The sequence below is a fragment of the Sciurus carolinensis genome, chromosome 8 (genome assembly GCF_902686445.1).
Source record: "Sciurus carolinensis chromosome 8, mSciCar1.2, whole genome shotgun sequence".
Classification (NCBI taxonomy): domain Eukaryota; kingdom Metazoa; phylum Chordata; class Mammalia; order Rodentia; family Sciuridae; genus Sciurus; species Sciurus carolinensis.
This window is the reverse complement of record NC_062220.1, coordinates 51,741,421-51,765,967: the sequence shown is the minus strand read 5'-3', so window position 1 is coordinate 51,765,967 and position 24,547 is coordinate 51,741,421. Positions and strand designations below refer to the sequence as shown.

The 24,547-nt window shown below is 37.1% G+C and overlaps 1 protein-coding gene across 1 annotated transcript; it reads left to right on the top strand.

Annotated features, from left to right (window-relative positions):
• The first annotated feature begins 1,372 nt into the window (after positions 1-1,372).
• On the top strand, positions 1,373-23,165 carry Steap2 (STEAP2 metalloreductase). Its single transcript, XM_047562353.1, has 5 exons — positions 1,373-1,849; positions 13,375-13,898; positions 16,490-17,017; positions 19,418-19,582; positions 21,681-23,165. The coding sequence occupies exons 2-5, from the start codon at positions 13,407-13,409 to the stop codon at positions 21,966-21,968; spliced, it is 1,473 nt and encodes a 490-aa protein (XP_047418309.1). The 5' UTR covers positions 1,373-1,849; positions 13,375-13,406; the 3' UTR covers positions 21,969-23,165.
• Positions 23,166-24,547: the final 1,382 nt, after the last annotated feature.

Below are 24,547 nucleotides of genomic sequence, written 5' to 3'. Positions count from 1 at the left end.
ATTATTTTTGGATAATTAGAGCCATGTTAAGACAGCTTTAAAAATATTTGAAATGTACCAGGGTGGCAGGAAGATCGCAAGTTCAAGGCCAGTTGGGCAATTTAGTCCCACCATCTCAAAATAAAAAAGGGCTAGGGATGTAGCTCAGTGGTAGAGTTCAATATCCAAACACACAGTACCCATAACAAGCACATATATATGCATATGTGTGTATGTGTGTTTAAAATGCCTGGCTTACCTATGTTTTATACAATGACTTAGAGTTTTACGATATAAAGCTACTTTAAAAAAATAACAGAAAAGCTACATATTTTCAATCATTGCTAAGATTCATCAACTTCCTCCATTAGTCCTCCAGAAGTGACAGAAGGAAAAACCCACTAATTTCATTATTTGAGAGCAGCTGAAGTGAAATATAAATTAATATAAAATTTAGCGGTTTTTTTTTCCAGTTACCAAAATGGAAAGTATTTTACCAGCTATCAATGCCCCCACACCCTGACACTTTACTACAAGCTTAGCTTATACCTAATCTTTAAACCTGAATAGTATTTGGCGGTGGGGGAGGGGCGCATTTCAAGTCAAACAAAGGATGTATTTCCAAAGCGGCCCATGCAAAGGTTAACCTGTATGGACTGCAGAGGGGAAAGTGCAGTGCCCCAAAGATCGATCCAAGACCCCCTTCTGGTTTTGTTCTGTTTTTCCTAGTTAATAAACCACTGGGAGAGATCATTTTAAACTTAATTTGCTGAAATGGGAATTTACTAACGTCTGAAAAAAATTTTTACCCAAATTTTAGAATTTTTTATAAATTGATTTTATATGCAAAAATGAATTTTTTTTTCATCTGACACCTTCAACAGAAACGATGAAGGATACCTGTCTACTTGGTAATAAGCAGGAAGAAATTTTACCGAATACAGGAGCCGAAGGTGCCCTTTTACAGCTCAGAGATCACTTAAACACTCCAAGGCCATTGCAGTCCTTGGAGTTAAAGGGCTTTCATAGGAACGCTGGTCTCCTGACTGCTGGCCTAACCTTTTTCCTAACACCAAAGCTCCAGCGGCTCCCGCTAAAGTGAAGGTCAGAGTCCACAGAATAATCTCTGCAGTCCACGGATGTGAAGATCCTCATATTCGAGAGAGTTTTAAAATGTGGTTCACGAAAGGGCATATCTAAACATTTTATTCCAAGGACACAATCCGGTCAAAAGATGAAGGAAAAACGCAGTTTTTTGGAGACCTGTCAGGAACTAAGAGCGGGGAGGTGGGAATTGCGGTGGGGGATGCTAATAAAAGCAAAGTCTAGAGCAAGGTATAAAAGTGGACTTAATTATTCTAGAGCTGCTTCGAGAGAAATCTTCAGGAGACCATCGGGAACCCCGCAGGCGAAAAGCAGATCCTCAGCGGCGCCTAGCTAGGGGAGCCGGGTCTGCCCTGGCCCTCTGCTTGCTCCCCCTCAATGCACGTAGTCCGCTCCAGCTGCCCCTACGCACTCCAGAGCGCCCTGCGCGCTGCCTGGCTGGTCCGCGGCGCTGCCCTGCTCGCCTACTCCAGGCGGCATCCCCCAACCCTCTGGGCGATCCGCGCTCTCCAGACACGCAGCCCCTAGCGGCACGTCACAGCGAGGTCGGCCTCCGGCGCACCTCCCTCCCTCCTCTCCGGCTCTACGCGATCCAGCCCGGGGAGGCGGGGAAGCAGCCCGAGCGCGAACGCCGCGGCAACCACCCTGCAGCCGCCAGCCGGAGAAGCAGTCCGTAGGCCCTGGAGCCGGGCCGGGCCCTTGGGAAGTCGGCGCCGCGCCCGGGGAGCTGCTGGGCTCGCCTCTGCCCGGCGCGGAGGGCGCAGAGGTGAGCGGGCTGGGGAAGACCGGAGAGGAGGTCGTGGCGGAGTTGAGGGTCAAGATGCAGTCGGCGCCACGCGCTGCATCCATCTACCTGGATTCCGCGCCCTCTGCGGGCGTCTGCCCTGAACTGGCGGGGTTCCTGATCTCCGGGCACCTGGAGGAGGGAAGTGGGATGCGTGGAGAAGGGTCTTTTCCATCAGTTCTGCTCCCTACTCCTCTTGGTCTTTCTGGCGCTCCCGGAAAGTCCAGAGGTTGGGCCCAAGAGAACGGAGGCCAAGAAAGACTTCGTCCCAGGTAGGATGTGCAGACAAGGCAAGGACAGGCAGGTTACTATCGCCTCCCTGACAGTCTACTTGCCACTTTGGATTGATGCAGCATATTTCATTGAAGATCTTGCCGCCCTGCTTTGCGAACAGATATTTCTAGTAGTCGTTGTACTAGCCAGTAATGCAATCGTGGTGTGTTTAGGCCATTTTGTGTTAGAAAGTAATTGGCTTCTTTGAATGTCCTAAATTATCTTTGAGCCCTGTATTCAGTCACAGCCAAAACTTGTTGAAAATTATGCCCTAAAAATCTTGCTCTTAAAATAGATCAGAGAGATAAAGAGAATTTTTGTCCGGAGATTTCCATTTATTATCTTCCCCATCCTGTAGAGGATTGGTGTCAGTTTTCACTCCTCAGGCAGATAGTTTTTTTACATGGAGAAACTTATTCCAGGCCATGGTAATTATTACTCATCACTGGAGGAGAAACAGAATTCAAACTCCTGCCCCCACCTCACCCTCATGACTTAGAAGAGATTCTAGTCCCCTTAACAGGACTGTTTGGAACCTTTTTAGTTCTCTCCAAAGCACTTCCCTATCCTCCTTTCCCCTCCGTTGTTTGTCCATTTTCTTTCTTCTTTTTTTTTTTTTTTTAACTGCATCATACATTCTCTCTCTCTTTTTTTTTTTAGTTGTCAATGGATATTTATTTATTTATTTTTATATGTGATGCTGAGAACTGAACCCAGTGCCTCATACATGCTAGGCAAGAGCTCTACCACTGAGCTACAACACCAACCCTATTTGTCCATTTTCTTGATCTGTTTTTTTCTTTCTCAAAAGCTAAATGTATATGTATATATTTTTACTCTGCATCTCTTTTTCTTTGCTTCAAACCCTAGAGAGAGGACATTTGAAAAAGGAAAATGCCCATCCTAGATATTTAGAAACATAAGAGCAACTACACTGGCTACCATTGGAATGGCTGCAGTTTCTGTCTCTTGGCTAGTCCCTCTGTTGGGAGTAGGGAAGTAGACAATATCAATAATGATAAATTGAGCTAATTTTGGAGGATAACAATTTAAACATCTATCCAATCACTTCCTATTGTACCGGTGTCATGGAAATGTACTTGTGGTGAATGAGCATAACTGTTTTAATACTGATAAAAACCCAGCACAGATGAAGGCAAAATTTTAAAGAAAATATTATAAATCATACACAGAAGTAACAAAGAGTTGGGTGCAGTGGTGTGCATCTGTAATCCCATATATGGGAGGCTAAGACAGGAGGATCACAAGTTCAAGGCCAGCCTGAGTAGTTTAGTGAGGTCCTGTCTTAAAATTTAAAAAATTTAAGAAAAGGACTGGGGATGTCGCTCAGTGTTAGAGTGCCTCTGGGTTCAATCTCCAAAAAGAAAGAAAGGAAAAAGAGGATGCACCAAAAGTAGGTATAATAAAGAAAGTCTGCCAATAAGGAGATGCATTTACTCCCTGCTCAGCCCATAACCATGACATTAAAGTAACCAAGACATTGACATAACCACAACATTAACATATCATTCCATTAGGCCCATTTGTCTTAAATCAAGCTAAAGAGAGGTCTAGAGACCTATTATATCTCTTTTGATCCTAGCATTTTTGATGCAATCAATAACAAAGAATATTTACTGTACTTAGTTGCTACGTGCCAGACAGTGTGGAGGAACTGATGGAGAAGACAAATGTGGTTCTGCCCCCGAGGAGTTTATTGTCTGATGAGGGAGATAGTAAATTGTAAACAAACAATTACATAAAATTATTACAAAGAAAGTTTAAGAAGAATGGAAAGGAAAAGTGGGAATAGCATATGCAAGGTTCCCAAGGTGGGAAAATGATTGGTCTTTTCTACTTCTAGAAAAGGATGCTGTGGCTGGGCAGTAGGGATTCAGGGTCATTTAGGATGAGGTTAGAAAGGTGAGGAGTGACTAGCCCATTCAGGACCTTTCAGATCATAGTCAGGAGGGTGGCCGTGGTTCATGAAGCCATTGATTTTAAAGAAGGAAGAGACATTTTATGATGATTTATGTTAAAAATCTTAGCTACTGTGTGGAGAATGGTTTGGAAAGGGGCAAAGACCCTTTAGAAAATGTCTGCAATCTGAGCGTGGTGGTCTGTACCCTTGATCCCAGCTGCTTGTGAGACTTAGGTGGGAGAATTGCTGGAGCCTACAAGTTTAAGACCACCTTGAGCATTATAGTAAGAGTCCATCTTTAAAAAAAAAAAAAGAAGAAGAAGAAGAAGAAGAAGAAAACAAAGAAAGAAAAGTGTTATGAAGAGTTCAGGTAAGAAATGATAGACACCTGAACTAGACTGAGGTTGTGAAGAAGGATTAAAGAAATATTTTTAAGAACACGAGTTGGATTGGATTTTATCACAAGGGTTAGGGAAAGCAAGGACTAGAAAGTGCCTCAGATTTCTGACTTGAGCAACTGGTGGGTAATTGTACCATCTATTGAGATAGTATTTGGGGTAAATAGGAACAGGACTGGGTGGGGAAAAGTTCAGGTTTTTGGTGTTATGTTTGGGAGGTCACTGAGGAAGGTCATAACCATACCCCCTTGGGAAGTGAAAAGGAACAGTCTCCAAGACAGAAAGGGTAGGCCTTTGGTAGGTGAAGTTAATTATCGTGAATTTAAGGTGAAACTAATGAGCTTGGTTTTATGATGTTTTCCTTAGTAATTTTCACCAACTTGGGTACAGATACCCAACATATGATGGAGAGTAAGAATTGAGGATCTTTTCAAGGGAATGACTTTTAATATGCACCATGAGATCCAGGCTGGGTTTAACCAGGAACAGGTGGATGGGGAATGAGAAAGTAATATGAGGTACATAGATCAGATTTATTTTGCTGCCCAGAATGATCAGTATGAATATTTAAACTAGGGTTATTAGAAGGCCAGGAGATAGTGCTTGAAGATATCAGGGAGTGAATGACTGAAAGGGAGTGAAGGCAAGGATTCATTGCCTGTAACGCCTAAGTCAAGGAAATAAGAGGCCCTGAGGTTGAATGGTTTGTCCCCAGGAATGAGGAAGTCCTGGAAAGGGATGGTAGTTGGTGGAGTATAAAGACCAACTATGTGTTCACTGGGGGCCAGGGTCTCCAGTGATGAGTAAAGACTTCAGTAAATGACAGCAATAAGTTTGGAGAGAGAGGATATTATGAGATGCCATGAACTGCAAAGGAGTAGGGTGTTTTCACAGAGACAAAGAAGAGAAGTTCAGATGTGGAATTACAAAGAATATACTACCTCATCTTGTGGTCCCGGAGGATTACATTTCTTGCTAACGCATCTAAACCAGCAGGTTGTAAATGTCATCAAAATCTCTGAGGACAGCTCTTTCTGAGTTATTGTCATCCAATAATTAATGCCCTAGATGTTTCTTCACAAAACAAATTAGGTTCTATTTTTCAAAATTAACACAGCACAACAGCTGCCTGTCAGCTAGAGGAATGTCAAGGAATCCTAAACTAAAAGCTTTAGCAGGTCATGTAACTGAATGTAATTGAATTCTCTTACTTGATAATCCACTCTCAAGTATTTAATGCATACAGCAAGTCAAACAGCCATTCAAGACTTGGGAGCAAAAGAAGTTTAGTGTCGGAAAGGAGTCAAGTACCACCTCTTTGTTTTCCATTTAACAAAGGAAACAAACTCTGAGAAAGAAAATCAAGGTGATTTCACAAACCTTTACATGTCCTGTTTCCTTGAATCACAAAAACAAAACTTTCTATAAATGACATAGCTTTATTATTTAATCTATATTACCTGTAAATAACATCAATTGAAAAGATAAGGAGACTAAGATTTTGTTACCCAAAATGTGGCCAATGGACCAGCACCGTGGGCATTAGCTGGGAGCTTATAAGAAATGCAGAACTCAGCCTTACCTCAGACCTTGACAGTCTCTGAATGTGCGTTTTAAAAGCAAGACTCCCCCATAGTCATATTTGTATGAAGCTTTGAGAAGCCCCTTTCCAGAGTGAGTCAGTCCACTTGAAAAGTGTGGTCTGCTAAGGTCAGTAGTACTTGTGATGCCTGGAGACCTGAGGAGAGGAGCCTTATTTAGTCAGCTTTTTCACTGCTGTGACCAAAAGACTTTACTAAAACGATTTTGGAGGAGGGGAAGTTTATTTGGTGCTCACAGTTTTAAAGATCTCAATCCATAGATAGCTGGCTTCATAACTCTGTGCCCAAGATAATGCAGAACATGGCAGAAGAGTGCATTGGAGAAAAGTGACTCAGGACATGGCCACCAGGAAGCAGAGAGAGACTCCCCTCATCATGGACAAAGTATATACTCCAAAGGCATGCCCCAATTCCCACCTCCTCCATCCACACCCTACCTGCCTTCAGTTATACCCATTTAATCCCTATCAGGGGTTTAATGCACTGATAAGGTTAAGGCCCTCCTAACCTAATGCTTTCACATCTAAGCTTTCTTGCATTGTCTCTCACATAAGGTTTTGGGGGATACCTTGTATCTAAATCATAACAAGCCTCTTTCAGGAGAGAAAGTAGAGACACTGTCATCAGGACATTTTGGATTTTGAATGTTATGAAACAACAGGAACAAAATATTTTGTGTGGTGGGGTAATGCATTTTAAGGAATAGCATCACCCTTCCCAGAATGTAAAGAGAGAGAATTGCAAAATAGTGAGTGGATCTTCTGATACTGCTTCTGCTCAGTGGGAAAGGGGACAGGACTGCTTGCATATTCTTCAGCTTCCTGTACTCAGGGGCAACTGCTGTGCTCTCACTAGTGTTCTTTTCCATTATTACCAACAGCGGTGTAAAACTGAACACTAAAGGAGAGTCAAAAAGCCATACCTGCTGTCTCCTAATAGCACAGTAAATATTAGGTTGAATCCTGAATCTTTTAGTAGAGTTACTTCCAATTTCAGATGTAGATTCATTATACCTGCTGATCTCAAAAAATCCTGATGCCCAGGCCAAACTCCAGACCAACTAAAAATCAGGATGGAGGGACAATACCTGGGATCACTATGTTTTCAGTCTCCCACATCATTCCAGTGTGCAGCTGAGGTTACGAACTACTGCTTTAATAGCTCGTTTGAGACTCTGTGAGAAGAGGCAGCTCTGAGACTGCAGTTCTGCCTTTCTTCCTACATAAGCAGCGGGCCCCTCCATATCTATCGAAGCACCAAGCCAAGGCAATGAAACTCAGGTCACATTTGCTAGCCAGTGAGGTTTTAGAACCTTAAGGGAAGTAGGATTTTTTAGAAGAGAATTTTGCCCTCAGTCACTTTTCTTAAAATCTGAATACTGTCAGTTAACTGGAGATGAAAATGGTTGCATCACTCTGTTAATTTACTGAAAGTCTTTTATTTTTGTATTTAAAATGGAGAAATTGTATGTGTAAATTATACCTCAATAAAGTTTTTTTAAACCTGCTGTGTATGCTTCAACATTCATAATTTCATCATGTTGATTAGATAGCTAGGAAGCTAATGCCTGTTTTGTGTCATTGGAGTATTAATCCTGAACAGAATGCCTGGTAGGTAGGACTTAAAGATGTTGGATAGTTAAGTGGTTGGGGATTGATGGGTGGATGGATGGATGGGTATCATTATGCTCTTCGGTGATGGACTGATTGCTAATTGCCGTCAATCACCAGAGACACCTACAGGCGATAGCAGTCAGTGGGTACAGGTACCATTTGTAACCAGAGACGTGTAGCCTATTATCTGGTAAGGCACTGAAATGAGGTAAATGAGCTTGCAGAGAGGCTAGAATGCTAAACGGTTTATTTACAAGTGAATTACTGCAATACAGGAAAGACTATTTACTAACCAATAATCATAGGTATCCTTATGTCTAAGCACTGTCTGCAAGGAGGTTATCAGATGGGGAAGTTATTTTAGCCATGCTGTGACATGCTACGCACAGGTTCATTTAGACATACCTCATGGCCGTGGTAATTGCAGTGTTATGAAAGCCCAAGTGTGCACAGGTAACATGGTTCTACTTGAGATAATAAGTTACACTTGTGAGTTGGAGGGATATATATACAGTATTCTGTGCCCCATACATAACAGGAAAATGGATGAGGCTCTAGGGGGGAATGTTGTTTTAATTTATCTTGAAGAGGATCTAAATTTTTATTACCTGAAATCATTAGGGAATTTTTTTTAATTTTTACTAAAATTTTAAACTAAATTTTTGGACTAGCCTAGATTTTATTAGAACCTTTTTTTTTTTTTTTTTTTTTTAAATTGAAAATCTTCCTAACATGAATTGGACTGCTTTCTGGACCTCATAGTTGTAATGTAATGAACATAAAATTTTGTTTTGGTGATTTAGGACATAGAAATGTCATAAAATCCTACCCATATAAAGGTTTATTAAAATAATATAACATATATAACAAACCTAAGAAATAGTTTAGAAGTTACTTATTATTTTGAATTTGTCTCATTAAAATTCTGATTGTTTGGGAATCCTGAAAGTTTGGAGTCAGTCGACTTCTATAATGTTACTGTATTTTTTGAATTCTTTAGTTCTTCCTATAAAATATGAGTACAAGACACTTAAATCCAAGACTGAAATATTGTCATTTGTAATCACAACAGTTTATAAACAGAACATCAAAGAGCAAATCTATATAGTTTTCATAAAATTTCTCTCACTCATAATTTTTGGAAAATGCTTTTCAAGTCATCCAAGTTTCAACTGAGGGAAAGGATTTAATAATCTGAGTTAACAAAGCAAACAGCAAATACTGGTCAGATGTGTTACATTAGGGTAGTAGTTCTGAAACTTTAACATGCATGGAGTCATGAGGAAGGCTTGTTAAAACACAGATTGCCAAACTCCACCCCCTGGGACTGTGACTGAGGAGGTCAGGGTGGGCCCTGAGAACTCACATTACTCCAAGTTCTCAGGTGATGCTATGCTGCTGGCTCAAGGACAGCACTGGAAGAGCCACTGCATTAGGAAATCACATTCCTGTTTCAAGTAGAATTATAGCTTTGCCTTTGGGGTTTTCTGAAGGGGTTGAGAACTTCCAAAAAAATGTAAACCTCAAAACCACTCTCCCCCTACAGAAACTTGTTATTGTCGTAGATAAACAATTGGGTTTTATTTGTTTTTTCAAATACCAAGAGAATTTAGGGATTATCATAATGCAACCCAAAAGTTGTAGGAGTAAATCACTATCTAGTCACAGAAAATTTGGGATGTTTGCTATTCCTTCAAAGTGTGCCTCTACCCTCTATGCATTGTTAGGCAGATAACTGCTGTTGCAGGGGCCTCTCTCCAGAGCATCTGCCTACTCCCCAAAGGTTTTCTCTCCAGCTATAGGACTGATTTAATCTAGAGCTTCCTCGGACTCGGTTTTAAAGGAGGGAAGGGAGCTACATAGGATCGCCAACTCGACTGTTATCAGGATCCCTTTATGAACAAAGGATATTTTGACTCCAAAGAATAGCTAAAGACATAGCCTCAAAGTAAAGGATAATTCTTTAAGTTGCATAATTGTATGAAAAGCTCCCTACTCTCTTCTCTCTATGTATTTTTTAAATTGCTGTTTGGAAACCAGTGCCCTAGCACTTTAAAGGTCACGTCTCACACTCACACACACACACACACACACACACAAAGCCAAATTTAATTGTAGCTTTACTTCTAGTTTTAAGTGCACTGTTATCAAATGGATTTATGGAAGTTCTGTGTGAGAGATTAGTTTGTAAATACGACTTTATTACTCCATTTACACACACAAGAAAGAATGACTTGAAGTAAGGGGACAGATACCACGTGATATTCTCCTGATTTTCTAGGGTACACTCTGACCATACAGTGTAATTCTTAATTATATATTGATGAGAGGATTTTATTATACTTTTGATTACAAGTACATTCTGTCTCTTCCAAACAAGAACGTAAACTTGAGTGTGAGCACCATGACTTCTCTTGCCCTTTATTTCTTATGTACAAAGCACACAGTGGCCTGGATAAATTCATGTGGCTTCACAGCAGGATAGATCTGCCTTGAGATTATAGTTGCATCATTCCTTGTCAATGGAAATGTACAATGTAAGCTTTTTGGTATTCCTTTTCTTAAACAGATAAACCTCCTCCAGATGTTGAGCTTAGTTTTCATGGATAACCTAAGTGTTAACTTCAGCTCAGCTGATCCAAAATACTAGATTAGCAAATTACAAATTGATGACAATTTTTGTGTAGTCAGTATCAGATAGTTACCCGTTGCTCATGGGAGATGAGTTGCTCTTGGATGTGGGTCTGGGTCTGGGTCTGGCTCTAGGTGAGTCCAACAGGATGTTTATACACTTCTTAACCATTTCTTTCTTCTCCTCTAGCAGGATGTACCTTCACTGTATCCCAGAGGACATGTGGTTTGCTATCTGGGATTCTTCAGAAGTTTCACAGCAACCAATCATGTTCTGTTTTGTAATATTAATACATTCATTTTGGTTTTGATCTCCAAAAATGGGAATTATTTTTATCATATTTTATCTGTTTCATACCTACAATTCCTAAGGTGTAACTGTGAATGTATCTAAATCTATCCTATTTTAGTTATTTAAAGTTAGTATTGTTTTCAGAAAGCATAGATACAGATGACACTTGGAGATGCTAAACAGTTTTAAGATTCCCCATGTAGGGGCTGGGGAGATAGCTCAGTTGGTAAAGTGCTTGCCTTACAAGCACAGGGCCCTGGGTTCAATCCCCAGCACCAAAAAAAAAAAAAAAAAAAAAAAAGATTCCCCATGTAGTGTTTGCACTGCAGTCTCAGGATAAACACAGGTTAGAATCCTCACTGTGTCACTGCAGACTGCACTCTTAGGCAAACTGCTAAAGTTCTCTGAGCCTGTTTGCTCATCCTTAAGGAAGGCATACTATACGACCATCTGAACATTAAACAAAATAATAGTATATGTGAAAACACTATGAACCATGAAATCACACAGGAGCAAGTGGTATTATATGCCCCAGCAATATATAGTCCATCTCTCAGAACCATTAAAGATTTTGCTTGCACATTCTTTCTCATTCATGCTTTTCTATTCTTAATTCCATAATGAAAGAGTTTCATTTATAGGCCAATTTCTGTACCTAGCTACAGCTACACTTTTAATGGGTCCAGTTAGAATGTGCCATTAAGTCCTTATGTGCATAAGGTCCAAATGTGTTACACCAGAGTCACCCATTAATATGTACAAAATATGTAGTTTAATGGGGGACCCATAAGTGATGTTATTAGGTCCAAATGTATTCTTTACCCATTCACATTCTGATTTACATAAGAAGTATGAGCTTGTTTTGTGAAAAATAAGGAGATAACTGCTATTATTTTTGTTTTTGTTTGGCTTTTAGTTTGAAAGCCCTTGATCATCATCATCATTAGATTTAAAGATTGTAATTCTTATATCTTAAAAGATGCTGTTTTATATACTCAGTACTGAGATATAGGAAACTTGTCTTTCTGTGTCTGAATCTAGTAACTCACCCTTAGATTATGTAATGATTAGGGGTAGGTAAGTTGATCATGGGTATACGGTACTTCCTATCTCATAAGGTGGTTGTGTAGGTTGTTAATATGTAAAGCACAGGACAGACCTGAAACATAGTATTCTATGTGAGTATTATTTAATGTTACTATTAGTATTGTTTTTCTGAAGTTTAATTTACTAAAATATTTGTAGTCATTGAATGTGACCCATTTCTAGGGTAAGAAGTTGAATTTTTCTAACTCCAATAATTTCGAATTTCATTTAGTATAAAACAAACAAAAAAAACATGTTTTCTGAAACATTCCACCTCTGCCTGTAAAATCCATTAAATCCTCTGAAGTGATCAACATCTGCTGCAAATGTGAAAGAGATTGTGCAACAGGGATAGAATGGAATAATATTTTTCATTCAGACCCAACAGTGACGCTGATTCATGGCAATCTGACTTGTATTGAGCAAGTTCTTATAAATATAGACATTTAATATGTTACTTACTTAAATAAAAAAATAACTTGGCCAGGTGCAGTGGTGTATTCCTGTAACCCAAGCTACTCAAGATGTTAAGGCAGGAGGATCACAAGTTCAAGGCCAGCCTGGGCAACTTAGCCAGATGCTGTCTCAAAATAAAAATTTTAAAAAGGGTTGGGAACAGAGCTCAGTGGTAGAGTATACCTGGGTTCAATCCCCAGTACTGGAAAAAAAGAAAAAAGGCAGCAATATTTTTTTCAAGAAAAATAACTGTATTGTAGTTTTTGCAGACACTGAATAAGGAAGGAAGAAAACTATTTCTTAAGTACTATGTAATTTGTGACCATAAATACATTACTAAACCTTTTTCCATAGAGAAGCTATCTTTCTCAATAAGTCAGAAGGTACATATAGGGTACACGATAGAAGTCTAGGAACTTAATTAATCCTTTGTTGTATTTCGACGCCTATTTTTCTTAAAATATTATTTAAGTGCCAGAGGGTTTTTTTTTTTTTTTTTTTTTTTTTTTGCAGCACTGGGGATTGATCCCAGGGCCTAATTCACCCTAGGCAAGTGCTCTACCACTGAGCTACATTCCCTCCCCAAGGGTTTGTTTATTGACTGATTTATCTTATTCTCATTTAATGTAGTCATGAGCTATGAGATGCATAGGATAATTTACAGACTCTATCCTGAACGAGTCTGGACACTTTTGGTTTAAAAGGTTGTTTGTGTTATGGTTTTTCTGTCTCTTAAGTTGTTATTTGGAATCAAGGTCCTTTTCTTTGCCTCTAGCTGCATCTCTGATGTGCTGTCTGATCTACTGAAAGCTGGGTAATGGTGCTTGTTAGACTGTGTTTTTGTAAAGAAGTTCTGAGTGAAAACTTCAGTCTCTTTGGTGCATTACCTTGCTGCTCAAAGAAGGGTTTACAGATCAGCAGCATCTTTGTTAGAAAAGCAGAGTCTTGGGCCCCACTCCACACCTATTGAATCCAAATTCACATTTTAACAAGATTCCCAGGTAACTTGTATACACATTAAAGCTTGAAAAACCCCACTTGGTAGATTAACTCTGTGCCAGTTAATTTTTCCATTTAGAAATCTTTTTGTAGCTTACAAATTGTATCTTGCTATGTTCTAGGTTATACTGCATGCCAAAATATTTTACCTCTAGAAATGCAAGACATTACGATGTCTAGAAGTATTTTAAGTTCGGCATTAGGTAATTGGTGAACATTTTATTTTCTCTCCCCTAGGATACTGCTGGTGACCCGAAAGACTCCATATCATGGAATCAATCTCTATGATGGGAAGCCCTAAGAGCCTTAGCGAAACATTTTTGCCTAATGGCATAAATGGTATCAAAGATGCAAGGAAGGTCACTGTGGGTGTAATTGGAAGTGGGGATTTTGCCAAATCCCTGACCATTCGGCTTATTAGATGTGGCTATCATGTGGTCATAGGAAGTAGAAATCCTAAATTTGCATCTGAATTTTTTCCTCACGTGGTAGATGTCACCCATCATGAAGATGCTCTAACAAAAACAAATATAATATTCATTGCTATACATAGAGAACATTACACCTCCCTATGGGACTTGAGGCATCTGCTTGTGGGTAAAATCTTGATTGATGTGAGCAATAACATGAGGATAAACCAATACCCAGAATCCAATGCTGAATATTTGGCTTCATTATTCCCGGATTCCTTGATTGTCAAAGGATTTAATGTTGTCTCAGCTTGGGCACTTCAATTAGGACCTAAGGATGCCAGCCGTCAGGTATGTAGTTTTAAACTTCATTCTTCTTCATCTGATATTTTGTGGTTAACAAATAGCAGATATTTTAAAACCAAATTCTGACATTCTCCAATAACTATTTTGAAAACCATGTATGAGCACCTTAAGATCAATGTCCTGACCTTATAAAGGGACATTTCTATTCCACAAATTATGAGGAAAGCTGAAAAATATTTCTTTCATGACCAGTTAATTAAAGACAAAGCAAGGTTGGCTGATGAATAATGTGACAGTGCATTGATTCTCTCCTGGATTCCTCCAAAAGAGAAACAAGAGCAAACAGGTCTTTTTCTTTCCTTCTTTCCCTCCTCCCTCCCTCTCTTCCTTCTTTTTCTCCTTCCTTCCTTGTAGCTACTTGGTAACACAGTATTCCAGGACTGAATAAAATACTATTCAATATGATCCTTTTAAAAAAATGTTTTAAAGAACCTTTTCTTAAATACTAATACAATATAAAAATAGTTTAAGGATAGATTTTTAACCCATGTAGGACAGGTAAAGACTAGATTTCTTCCATTTGCTTTCAGCATTTGTCTATGGATAGATGGTTCTTTATCTAGTTCAACTTGAAAATGAAGCAGATGGCAAGTTCTGTTAGTGCCTCTGGAATGAGAGCTTCTAGAAGTAAACACATAAAATAGGGTGCTTTGAAAAAATTGTGCTTATGTGTTAAAATTAAACATGATAAAGTGATGTTATGATTTTTATCCATAAAGATAGCTGGTAACATTCCTTAGAAAATACATGTATTATATCGTTATGTGTCGCATATCAGGGCCATGATAATCACTCACTTTCTTTACTTTAAAATTTGTTTAAAAAACAAATTTTTCCAGATGCTATTTTCTTTTCTTTTCTTTTTTATTTATTTATTTATTTTTATTTTTTATTTTTTTTGCAATACCAGGGATCAAACCCAGGGGCTCACACATGTTAGGCACACATTCTATCACTGAGCTACATCCTGAACTTCTTGAAGTTATTTCTTAGTCCTTTTTGTTTTATTTTGTTACATATCCACCAAAGTTTGGCAGTGGATACAGACCAGGCAAATTAGAGCCAGGACCTGAGAGTCAAACCTGAATTTAATCCTTCACTCATATTTGTTCTCATTTAAGTTTTCTAATGGCAAAAATGTGGAACAATGGTTTTCAAACTGAGCTACAGGAATAGTTTAATTTGTAGTTCATAGTGGGTATATCCTTTTTTGAGTGTTTGATTTAGACTTTTGGTTTTATTATAATCTTTATCACTTAGAGAAAAAAGTTTACTTCACCATTCTCACAACTATAATGAATTTAGAATGCTTTTCTTATTTCTTTGGTAGAAAAGAATCTCCACTTTAGAAGTTCATGAATGTCTATATAATGGTAAAGAATTAATTTATCATTCATCTGGCTGATGTTAGCTGAAATTCATAATCCAAAGAGCTCTACGTTGCCACCTTTGTTTAAATAGGCTTAGCATGCAAATGTCGCAGCGTGGCCGATTTCAGAGCCTTTATACAAACATCTTTAGTGATATATTTAGAAATTTGTTTTCCCCAAACATTACTGGAGACTTTAGACCAATATTTTTCTAGCCCTAAGTGAGATGACCTCCCCGTTAGTAATAGTAGCTGACTCTAGCAATGAACTTGGTGCTCAACAAGTACTTGTTAAATTTTTAACTCCATTACAGTATCAGTGAGGTTTTGAAAGCCTAACCTCACCCCCACTTATACTATCATTACAGTTCCCATAGAGATAATGTCTTAGTCTTAAAAAATGGAAGTTATTTTTCTATTTAAATTAACTAAGCTTTATAACATCATTATTTTTACTTGCTAGGAAAGTCATCATTATTTAAAGATGAAAACATTTTTCAGATTTACCAGTGAAGTAATATACCTGAGATTATCCATGTTTTTTCAGAGATACTTGCTGAATTGGGTTCTAAAACTAAAGAAACTATATAAATCGTGTAGCATAATTACATAATTTAGAGGTTTTAATCGCAAATTCCACTACCCAAAGTCCCTGCCCACATTCACTCTTGCTGAATATCCTAAAGAGCACTGCTTGTAATTACTTACTAGGCAGAATCACTACAATCCAGAACTAAATATTGTCCACAAAAGCAAGGAGAGTGAGACCCACCCTGTTTCCTACCAGAGTTGTAGAGCTGGGGAGGAGCAGAGATTGCCAGCAGCTTCAGTTCCACCTGTGTCTGAGGGACACCTTTCTATGCTGCTGCTCCTAAACTGGGTGGCTGAGAAAAGTGCATCTTTCTTTCCAGCTGCCTCTCTCCCCGGGAGGACTCCCCTCTGTGGATCCCAGGTTGCCACTAGATTTTCTTATACTTTATTTTCATGTCATCATAGGTGACAAGGACTTTTTTGTTTGTTTTTATGACATTATTTTAAATCTATTGATAATAGGTTAGTAACTTAATAAGTGTTTTATCTCCTGAACTTTAATTGCTTGCATTGATCAAAGCCATGACAAGTGAGGCACCATGGATTAAGTAGAGCACGTGATGATTGCCACTTTTATAAACAATAGTGATGATGAGTCTTTTTGTTTTTCCTGCAGGTTTACATATGCAGCAACAATATTCAAGCTCGACAACAGGTTATTGAACTTGCCCGCCAGTTGAATTTCATTCCTGTTGACTTGGGATCATTATCATCAGCCAGGGAGATTGAAAATTTACCCCTGCAACTGTTTACTCTTTGGAGGGGACCAGTGGTGGTAGCCATAAGCTTGTCCACATTTTTCTTTCTTTATTCCTTTGTCAGAGATGTGATACATCCATATGCAAGAAACCAGCAGAGTGACTTTTACAAGATTCCTATTGAGATTGTGAATAAAACTTTGCCTATAGTTGCCATTACTTTGTTGTCCCTGGTATACCTAGCAGGTCTCCTGGCAGCTGCTTATCAGCTTTATTATGGCACCAAGTATAGGAGATTTCCACCTTGGTTGGAAACCTGGTTACAGTGCAGAAAACAACTCGGATTACTAAGTTATTTCTTCACTGTTGTCCATGTTGCTTACAGCCTCTGCTTGCCAATGAGACGGTCAGAAAGATACTTGTTTCTCAACATGGCTTATCAGCAGGTACTGAAACTGCTTATTATTTCTCCGACTCTAATCAATGACTTTATTAATGTAAATTGTGAAACATAAGATTTAAAATAGTGTAAAATTTTATACACCTTGTCATGGAAATTTTCTGCTGGTATGTTTTGGAAGGGAAAAGAATTGTTCTTTAAACAGTTATTTTGCATAAGAATTATGTGACTAATTCAAAATCATTTAGGGTAAAAAACAACTAGATCCCCTTCTTTGCAGAATACAAACCAAGAAGATGAGGGTTGTTTGTGGGGATTCCCCCCCTTTTAATATTATGATTGCAATGATTGTTTCCAACAGTGAATAATAACATTGTTAATGTTAAAATAACATTATTTTAATGTTTTATAATTGACCATGGTCCACAAACTAATGCAACTCAGTAAACATATACAATGAAATTAGAACCATTGAAAATAAAAAACAAAATAGGAACTCAAGATCAGGAGAAAAAAAAGTAGAATATACCTCTGCTGGCTAAGAATGTCTACTACGCAGCTTCTGTTTTGGCTTTGAGATTGATGTTACAGTGAAAAAGGAGACATTGTTAACAAGGCACTTGTCAAAGAACAGAAAAATATGCTAGTTCCTCTGGTGAAGCTTTTCTAGCACTTAGCTCTCCCTGAAAATCTCAGGGAGACCTTTGTGAAAGAGACTTGGTGATGAGGTAGACTGATCTCACTAATTCCCATTCCACAAATGCAAAATGAGGGGCTTCACTGAAGCTAATTAGGGTAGCATTTCTCAAAGAAAGTCAAGAACACTGCAGCAAAACAAAGAAGCCAAGGCATCACAGTCTGAGTATGTAGCATCTACTACTTCAGTTTGTTTCAAACAATAAAACCTAAAATAATTTTTAAAGAGTTAGTAGATGGATGTCCATTAAGCCATCTGCTCTCTGAAAGTACCACTTCTCTTAACTTGAATACTAAGGCTTTGATATCTGCTCCTCCATCTTCCTCATCTCTTTCCAATTTTTGCTCAGCTCTTAATTCAACAAGGCCTACAATGGATACTTTTTTTAAGTTCTGCCACTCGTCACCAACCCAGGCACAGAACTCACTGGCCCTCTTAACCCTGCTCTAATTTTGCTTTTTCAATAGCACTTACCACTCCCTAACCCACTTTTTGTTTCATTGTTTATTTTATTTCCTGTTGTCTGCCTTCTCCCATCAGAATGTGAGTTCATGAGGAGGGATCTTTGTCCCTTATTGTCCACTACTATATAGCCAATTCCCAGAATTGTGCCTGGACACAGTATACACTGAAAAAGTACATTTGTGGAATGAATGAAGAAGAACTGGGAGGGAAGGTAGATCTGGGTTGTAGTCTCTCGGTGTACCAGGGTACATTTATTCTGTGTTGTAGGGTCATGGAACAAGATGGTAGGAGCCTTTTTCAACAGAGGAGCTCTATGGGCCCTTTTAAGCTGTTAGTATGATTGCTTCATGGAACTCATGGCTAAGAAGTAGTCTTTTTTTTTTTTTAATTTCAAGTCTGTTTTGTTAACTGAAACTGGACAAAGTTAAGAAGGTATCGAATAAGAATGTGTTTTCCATGAATAGATATTTAAGTCAAAACTGCAGCTTATCTTTCAACCCCTGATTCATGTTCTAATTATATTGTTTATGAAAAGATAATTCTAAAAGCAGTCTCTATGCAAATTACCACAAATTCATAGTTAATTCTGACTTGATTATACATTCTTTATCAATGTAAGGGAAAGATGTTTAGAAAACTACTGTAGACATTTGGATTTTGAAAATTATATTAATGAGGCTATTCAAGTGGATAAATATTTCAGCTTCATAGGTCTGTATCCTCAGGTAATCCTAGTTTCCTAGGCAAGAGAAGGTATGAAGAAAGAGATGGATGAACACAGATATAAATGTAGGAAATGAAGATTCAGAAGTAGTTTAGAAATTCCCTGCCTGGATTCTAAGTTAAACTAAGGCAAGAATGTACATAAAATATTCAAACAAGTATAAATGAACTTGTAAGAGTTCCTCAGAATTAAGTCTAACTGCAGTACTTCTTTTTTGTTCCTGGGGGAAACAACCAGGGGACATTTCCTGGTCTTGGGTTCCAGAGTCCCTGTGATAGACATGCACTGCACACGTGGTATCAGGGATTTGTCACCCTCTGCTTGCACATGTGTAAGGAAGAGAAAGTGTCAGTCCTGTTTTTGTTTAACATCACCTTCCTTTTCCCTTACACTGGGAGCAATACCAAACAGTATGTGTTTTCTGGATGGTGTGTTAAATCAAATTAATACAGCTTAAATATGTCCATATAAGACCTGGTTCTTACGCCAAGAGTAAACTCAGTGCTGAATCAGTTAATGCCTTACCAATAAAAGGAAATTCACATTTGTTTTCTTGTTAGGTTCATGCAAATATTGAAAACTCTTGGAATGAGGAAGAGGTTTGGAGAATTGAAATGTATATCTCCTTTGGCATAATGAGTCTTGGCTTACTTTCCCTCCTGGCTGTGACTTCTATTCCTTCTGTGAGCAATGCTTTAAATTGGAGGGAATTCAGTTTTATTCAGGTATGTGGGATTTCGTTTGTTAGGGATTGGGCAAAATAGAATTTCATGATGAAGTAAAGTTGAATTTAAATATGCTTCTTATTAAAAGAGTGGCTTTGGGGCTATCTTCATGCATCTAATCAGATTGCTAGAGGCTAACTCTGGTTTAATAAGGAAGACCAGAAGATCCTTGTACTGAAAGACTTTGATAGAACTGTCTACTATGTGAAGGATAAAAGTTTCTTTATTAGGGAAAAAAAAAATAAAAGTGGAGGAGCATAGATCACATTTAGTACTGAAAGTCAATTTATTATTAGCCAAATGAATGAAAAATTATTTTATATTTTGAGTCATCTTGATCTTTCTAGGGAAAAAAAATCTCAATTTGAATTTAAGTATGGAGAAAGTAAGTCTCAATATTTAAAGAAATGTGTTAAATTAGGTAACTATGTTAATGGATTATGACAAGCAAACAGCCCTATGAATCTAGTTAGTATATGTATTTAACATATCATCATTTATAATGTATAAGAGTGTCTGTAGAGGAATTTCAAAACACCATTGTGTTCTTTAAAAAAACATTCATCTTCTCCTTTAATAGCTAATAATGAGTTTGCACATTTTAAAAATATATGTCAAATTTAAATTCTACATATAGGATCACAAAATATGTACTGGTTGCATCCAAATGGTTTATAGCACAATATGTGGATTAGTGCTATAAAATAAGTGCTATAAAACAAAACAAGTTTTGTTTCTCTGCCAATTTATTTGAACTTTTGTAAAGTCATGTAAAAAATCATATTCAAATTAGGAACATAACCTTTATCTAAGTTCATTTTTCCTTTCTGAAGAGAATATGCAACTTTCCCAGTTGCTAGTTAATCATACATGAAAAGAAATAGAACGCCCTCTGATTAAAGGCCCACCTTTTATGCTAGACAGGTACATATTATCATAAATTTAGATGAGTAATTGCAAACATCTTGCCTGCTACAGAGTTGATATTTTCCTAGTGAAGTCAGACGTTACATCATTATACTGATTTAATATTACTTTTATGTAATAGAACATTTCTCAAAGTAAGCAATCTTATACATACTAATTTATGGAACTGAAGAATGCTGATCTTTTAGAAATTAACCTATAAACGGCCTAACTGAAGTACTCTTAATAATCATATTTAATATGGTAAATAAAGCTGCATGTTTGAATTGATATTTATATTTACAGATCAGTATAAGATTTTTCCTACTAACTAGTGTGTATATATGTATGTGTACTCTTCAGCGTTTATGTTCCATATGTGTTTGTGTGTGTGTATATATAATTGGTGGGAATGTGGATAACCTTTATAAAGAAGAGTTCAGCAATGTGTATCAAGGTTCTTAAGGAAAAGCAAGGTATTCTGACCAGTAATCCCACTAGTGGAAATCATTCTTAAGGAAATAAGCCTCAATATAGAAAAGGACCTTAAGTGACATTATTTATAGTTCAAGAAAGTTGAAAATAGAGTAAATGAGCAACCAAAAGGAATGATTAAATAAATTATGTGTATATCATTCAATCAAATATTATATAATATTATTCATTATATAATATTAATGCCCAGACTGGCTCTGTGGCACATATCTGTAATCCCAGAGACTTGGAAGGCCGAGACAAAAGAATTCAAAGTTCTAGTCACTTGGTGTGGCCATAAACAATTTAGCAAAACCCTGTTTCAAAAATTAAAAATTGAAAGGGTGGGAACGAAGCTTAGTAGTAAAGAACTCCTGGGTTCAATACCCAGTACCCACCCCCCAAAAAATCCTGTTTTCATTTTTAATTACATGAAAATGTTCTTGCTATAATAAATTAAATAGATTATTAAAATAATATATTCATTTTGACTCTAAGTAAAATTGGGTGTACATGTAAATAGGAAACATGTAGTGTATGAAATGAAATGTATAAAAGGGTTGAAGATTGTTAATTCAGTAGAGGACAAAGAGAGGTTCAGTAATTTCAGACAAAATAGTTTTATCAAGATATAAGCATGGTATATCTGGATAGCTTAATTCATGAGTATGAATATTTTGTTATCTTATTTTTTTTTCTTCTTCCTCTTCTGCCCCAGTCTACACTTGGATATGTTGCTCTGCTCATAAGTACTTTCCATGTTTTAATTTATGGATGGAAACGAGCTTTTGAAGAAGAATACTACAGGTTTTACACACCACCAAATTTTGTTCTTGCTCTTGTTTTGCCCTCAATTGTAATTCTGGGTAAAATTGTCTTATTTCTTCCATGTATAAACCGAAAGCTAAAAAGAATTAAAAAGGGCTGGGAAAAGAGCCAATTTCTAGAAGAAGGCATTGGAGGAACAATTCCTCATCTTTCCCCAGAGAGGGTCACAGTAATGTGATGATAAATGGTGCTCATCGCTGCTATATCAAGTTCTACTCATGCCATTATTTTTATGACTTCCTCTACATTCAGTTGTACGTGTGCTGTCAAATAACTATGGATTGAAATCTGTTAAATGGTATTTCAATTGAATTAATTAGTAATAGAATTTTCTTCAAGTTAGCTTTCATAAATGTCCTATTTTGCTGATATGAATTTTTGTAGTCAACATATTGTTGAAATGTAGGTATGTTTTGTTTTGTTTTGCATAACTATAACACTTGTTTTATCTACATTTCATAATCTGGTAAAATATATATAATAAATAATATAAATATAACAATGTTATAAACACTTTGCCAACCAGGAGAATCTGAAGCTTTTAATATAATTCAATGGATATACTTTTTTCTGATGCTTAAGTAAGGTTTTAATTAGTATCCAATTTAAGAAACAGAATTGTGTAATTATACATTATTAGAAAAGGATAATTACATTAACATCTATGTAAAGGTGCATGGTAACATTCGTATTAACTTCTCTCATAAGATAGGAGTTGAAGAATGTAATTAATTGTATGAAGCAATGTGTTTAAGTGAACAAACACAAATTAAAAAGACAAACCTGAAGTTATATTTTAAATGCACTGTAGACATGAAATACAACTGATAACACACAGCTTATGAAAGATTTTATTTTTTTATCATGTTACAGAGCAGTTTAATTTTCATTTTAATTAAATTGTACAGGGAAAGAACTCAGTAATATTTGGCCTCCAAAACTGATGTATATACACATATATATTATATATTATACATATTAATATATCATATATATTTATTATAGTGCCAATCCTAGAAATTGGATATTGTTCTTAGAGCAAAAGTATAGGTTTAGCCATGTACGGTGATGCTCATCTATAATTCCAGCGACTTGGGAGGACAAGGCAGGAGGATTGCAAGTTCAGCAACTCAGCGAGGACCTGAGCAACTTAGCAGTGACCCTATCTAAAAATAAAAAGAGCTGGGGATGAAGCTTAGTGGTAAAGTGCCCCTATGTTCAATCCCCAGTACCCTAAAAAAAAAAAAAAAATAGTGTAAGTTTACACACAAGTAGTTACTTCTCAGATGAGCTTTGCTGTTGCCTGTTAGCTATCACTACTCTCTATCATAGGGAATATTACTGAGGCTCATTCTGGGATTTAAGTACCAGGCATGGTTGTATTACCCCACTTAAAACTTAAAAACATTGAGCATTAAGCTTAAAAACATGTGAGAAAGATAGTTATCTTCATAGTTTTTTTACATAACTGAAGGATAAAAAAGATATTTTCCCCAGGTCACATAGTGAATTAGAGGCACAGTGAGCATTCAAGTTCAGGCAGACATGTGAGGCCGGGCTTTAACCACAAGGTTCAACAGCCCCTGTTCCATCCCCATGTATTACATTCATGATGTCAGCCTAGATGCCTCCTCTTTTGTATAAAGGCAGTGACATTCTTTAGAGTAGGTTGTGTACATCAACAGATGTATGACAGTATCCCATGGTAAACTTATTATTGCTTGCAAGTAAGTCTGTAGTTACTTACCTGACCCGGATTGGAGCATGAGCCTGGAGACCCATGCATATAGCTCCCTGTGCAGTGACCACTCAGCAGAGAAAGGACCACAGCAGTGTTAATGTATTACTAAAATCTTGCAGAATTAAAAAAAAAAAAAATTCCTGTAAAACTAGACATCTCCTCTTCTCTTCTGAGAAGACCTCCTGCCTGTACAACCATTCATTAAGGAACAATTTATAAGCACGAGGGATATTAGGATAAGTGGTTAATTATTCATCTAGAGGCATATAATCATATTATTCATAAAATTTCTCAGTGCTGACATTCCACATGTAAACTGCATTTTGTTAAAATCTTATAATGTCCTACATTTTCATCATTTGCTCTTTCCTTATTAAAATAGGTGCAGACAAGATACAATTATGTCCATTCCTCTTCCAGAAATTATGTCATTTTAAATTTATCTATTGACTTGAATGCAGCTGCCAAAAATAAGAGGACTTATTTAGTGTAGCCTACCTTTCCAGCCAATGGTTTTTTTCCTACTACTGACCGTCAATCTGGTAAATCTCTCATTGTTCTCAGATGTTCTCTTCTTGATGAATTTTAATATCTTGTACTTCCTAATTGAGTTCTCCATTTTCTTTATGTTAATTACATCTCTCCCTTCTTAGATAATCCCCTTCTTGTTAGTTCTTAGTAGGAATTCAGTTGGGTGAACTGTTAAGGATAACCACCTAACCATGCTATTATTGTTGACTAATTAAATAGCATATTTTCAGTGCTTTCCTTGTTCCTTTGATTTCATTCTCAAGACTGTGCTTTACCCATTTAATGTGAAAATAAAACGAAATATTTCTAAAAGTTAGATAATTATTAAAGTATATCGTCATATCTACATTTTAAGTAGTCAATGATATGAATAAAATTATCACTAGTACAGCTAATTGGGGACTTGGAAAATGTGAAAAAACAAACTGATAAACGTGTAGAAGCAGCAAATTATATTGTAAATGACAGCATTTCTTTTGTAGTGC

What these genes read in the sequence shown, in the direction of transcription:
- Steap2 (XM_047562353.1), top strand. Translation starts at nt 13,407, where the DNA reads ATGGAATCAATCTCTATGATGGGAAGCCCTAAGAGCCTTAGCGAAACA. An exon ending in TCAACATGGCTTATCAGCAG is followed by an intron (nt 17,018 to 19,417) that starts GTACTGAAACTG and finishes TTTTCTTGTTAG; the next exon opens with GTTCATGCAAATATTGAAAA. An exon ending in GGGAATTCAGTTTTATTCAG is followed by an intron (nt 19,583 to 21,680) that starts GTATGTGGGATT and finishes CTTCTGCCCCAG; the next exon opens with TCTACACTTGGATATGTTGC.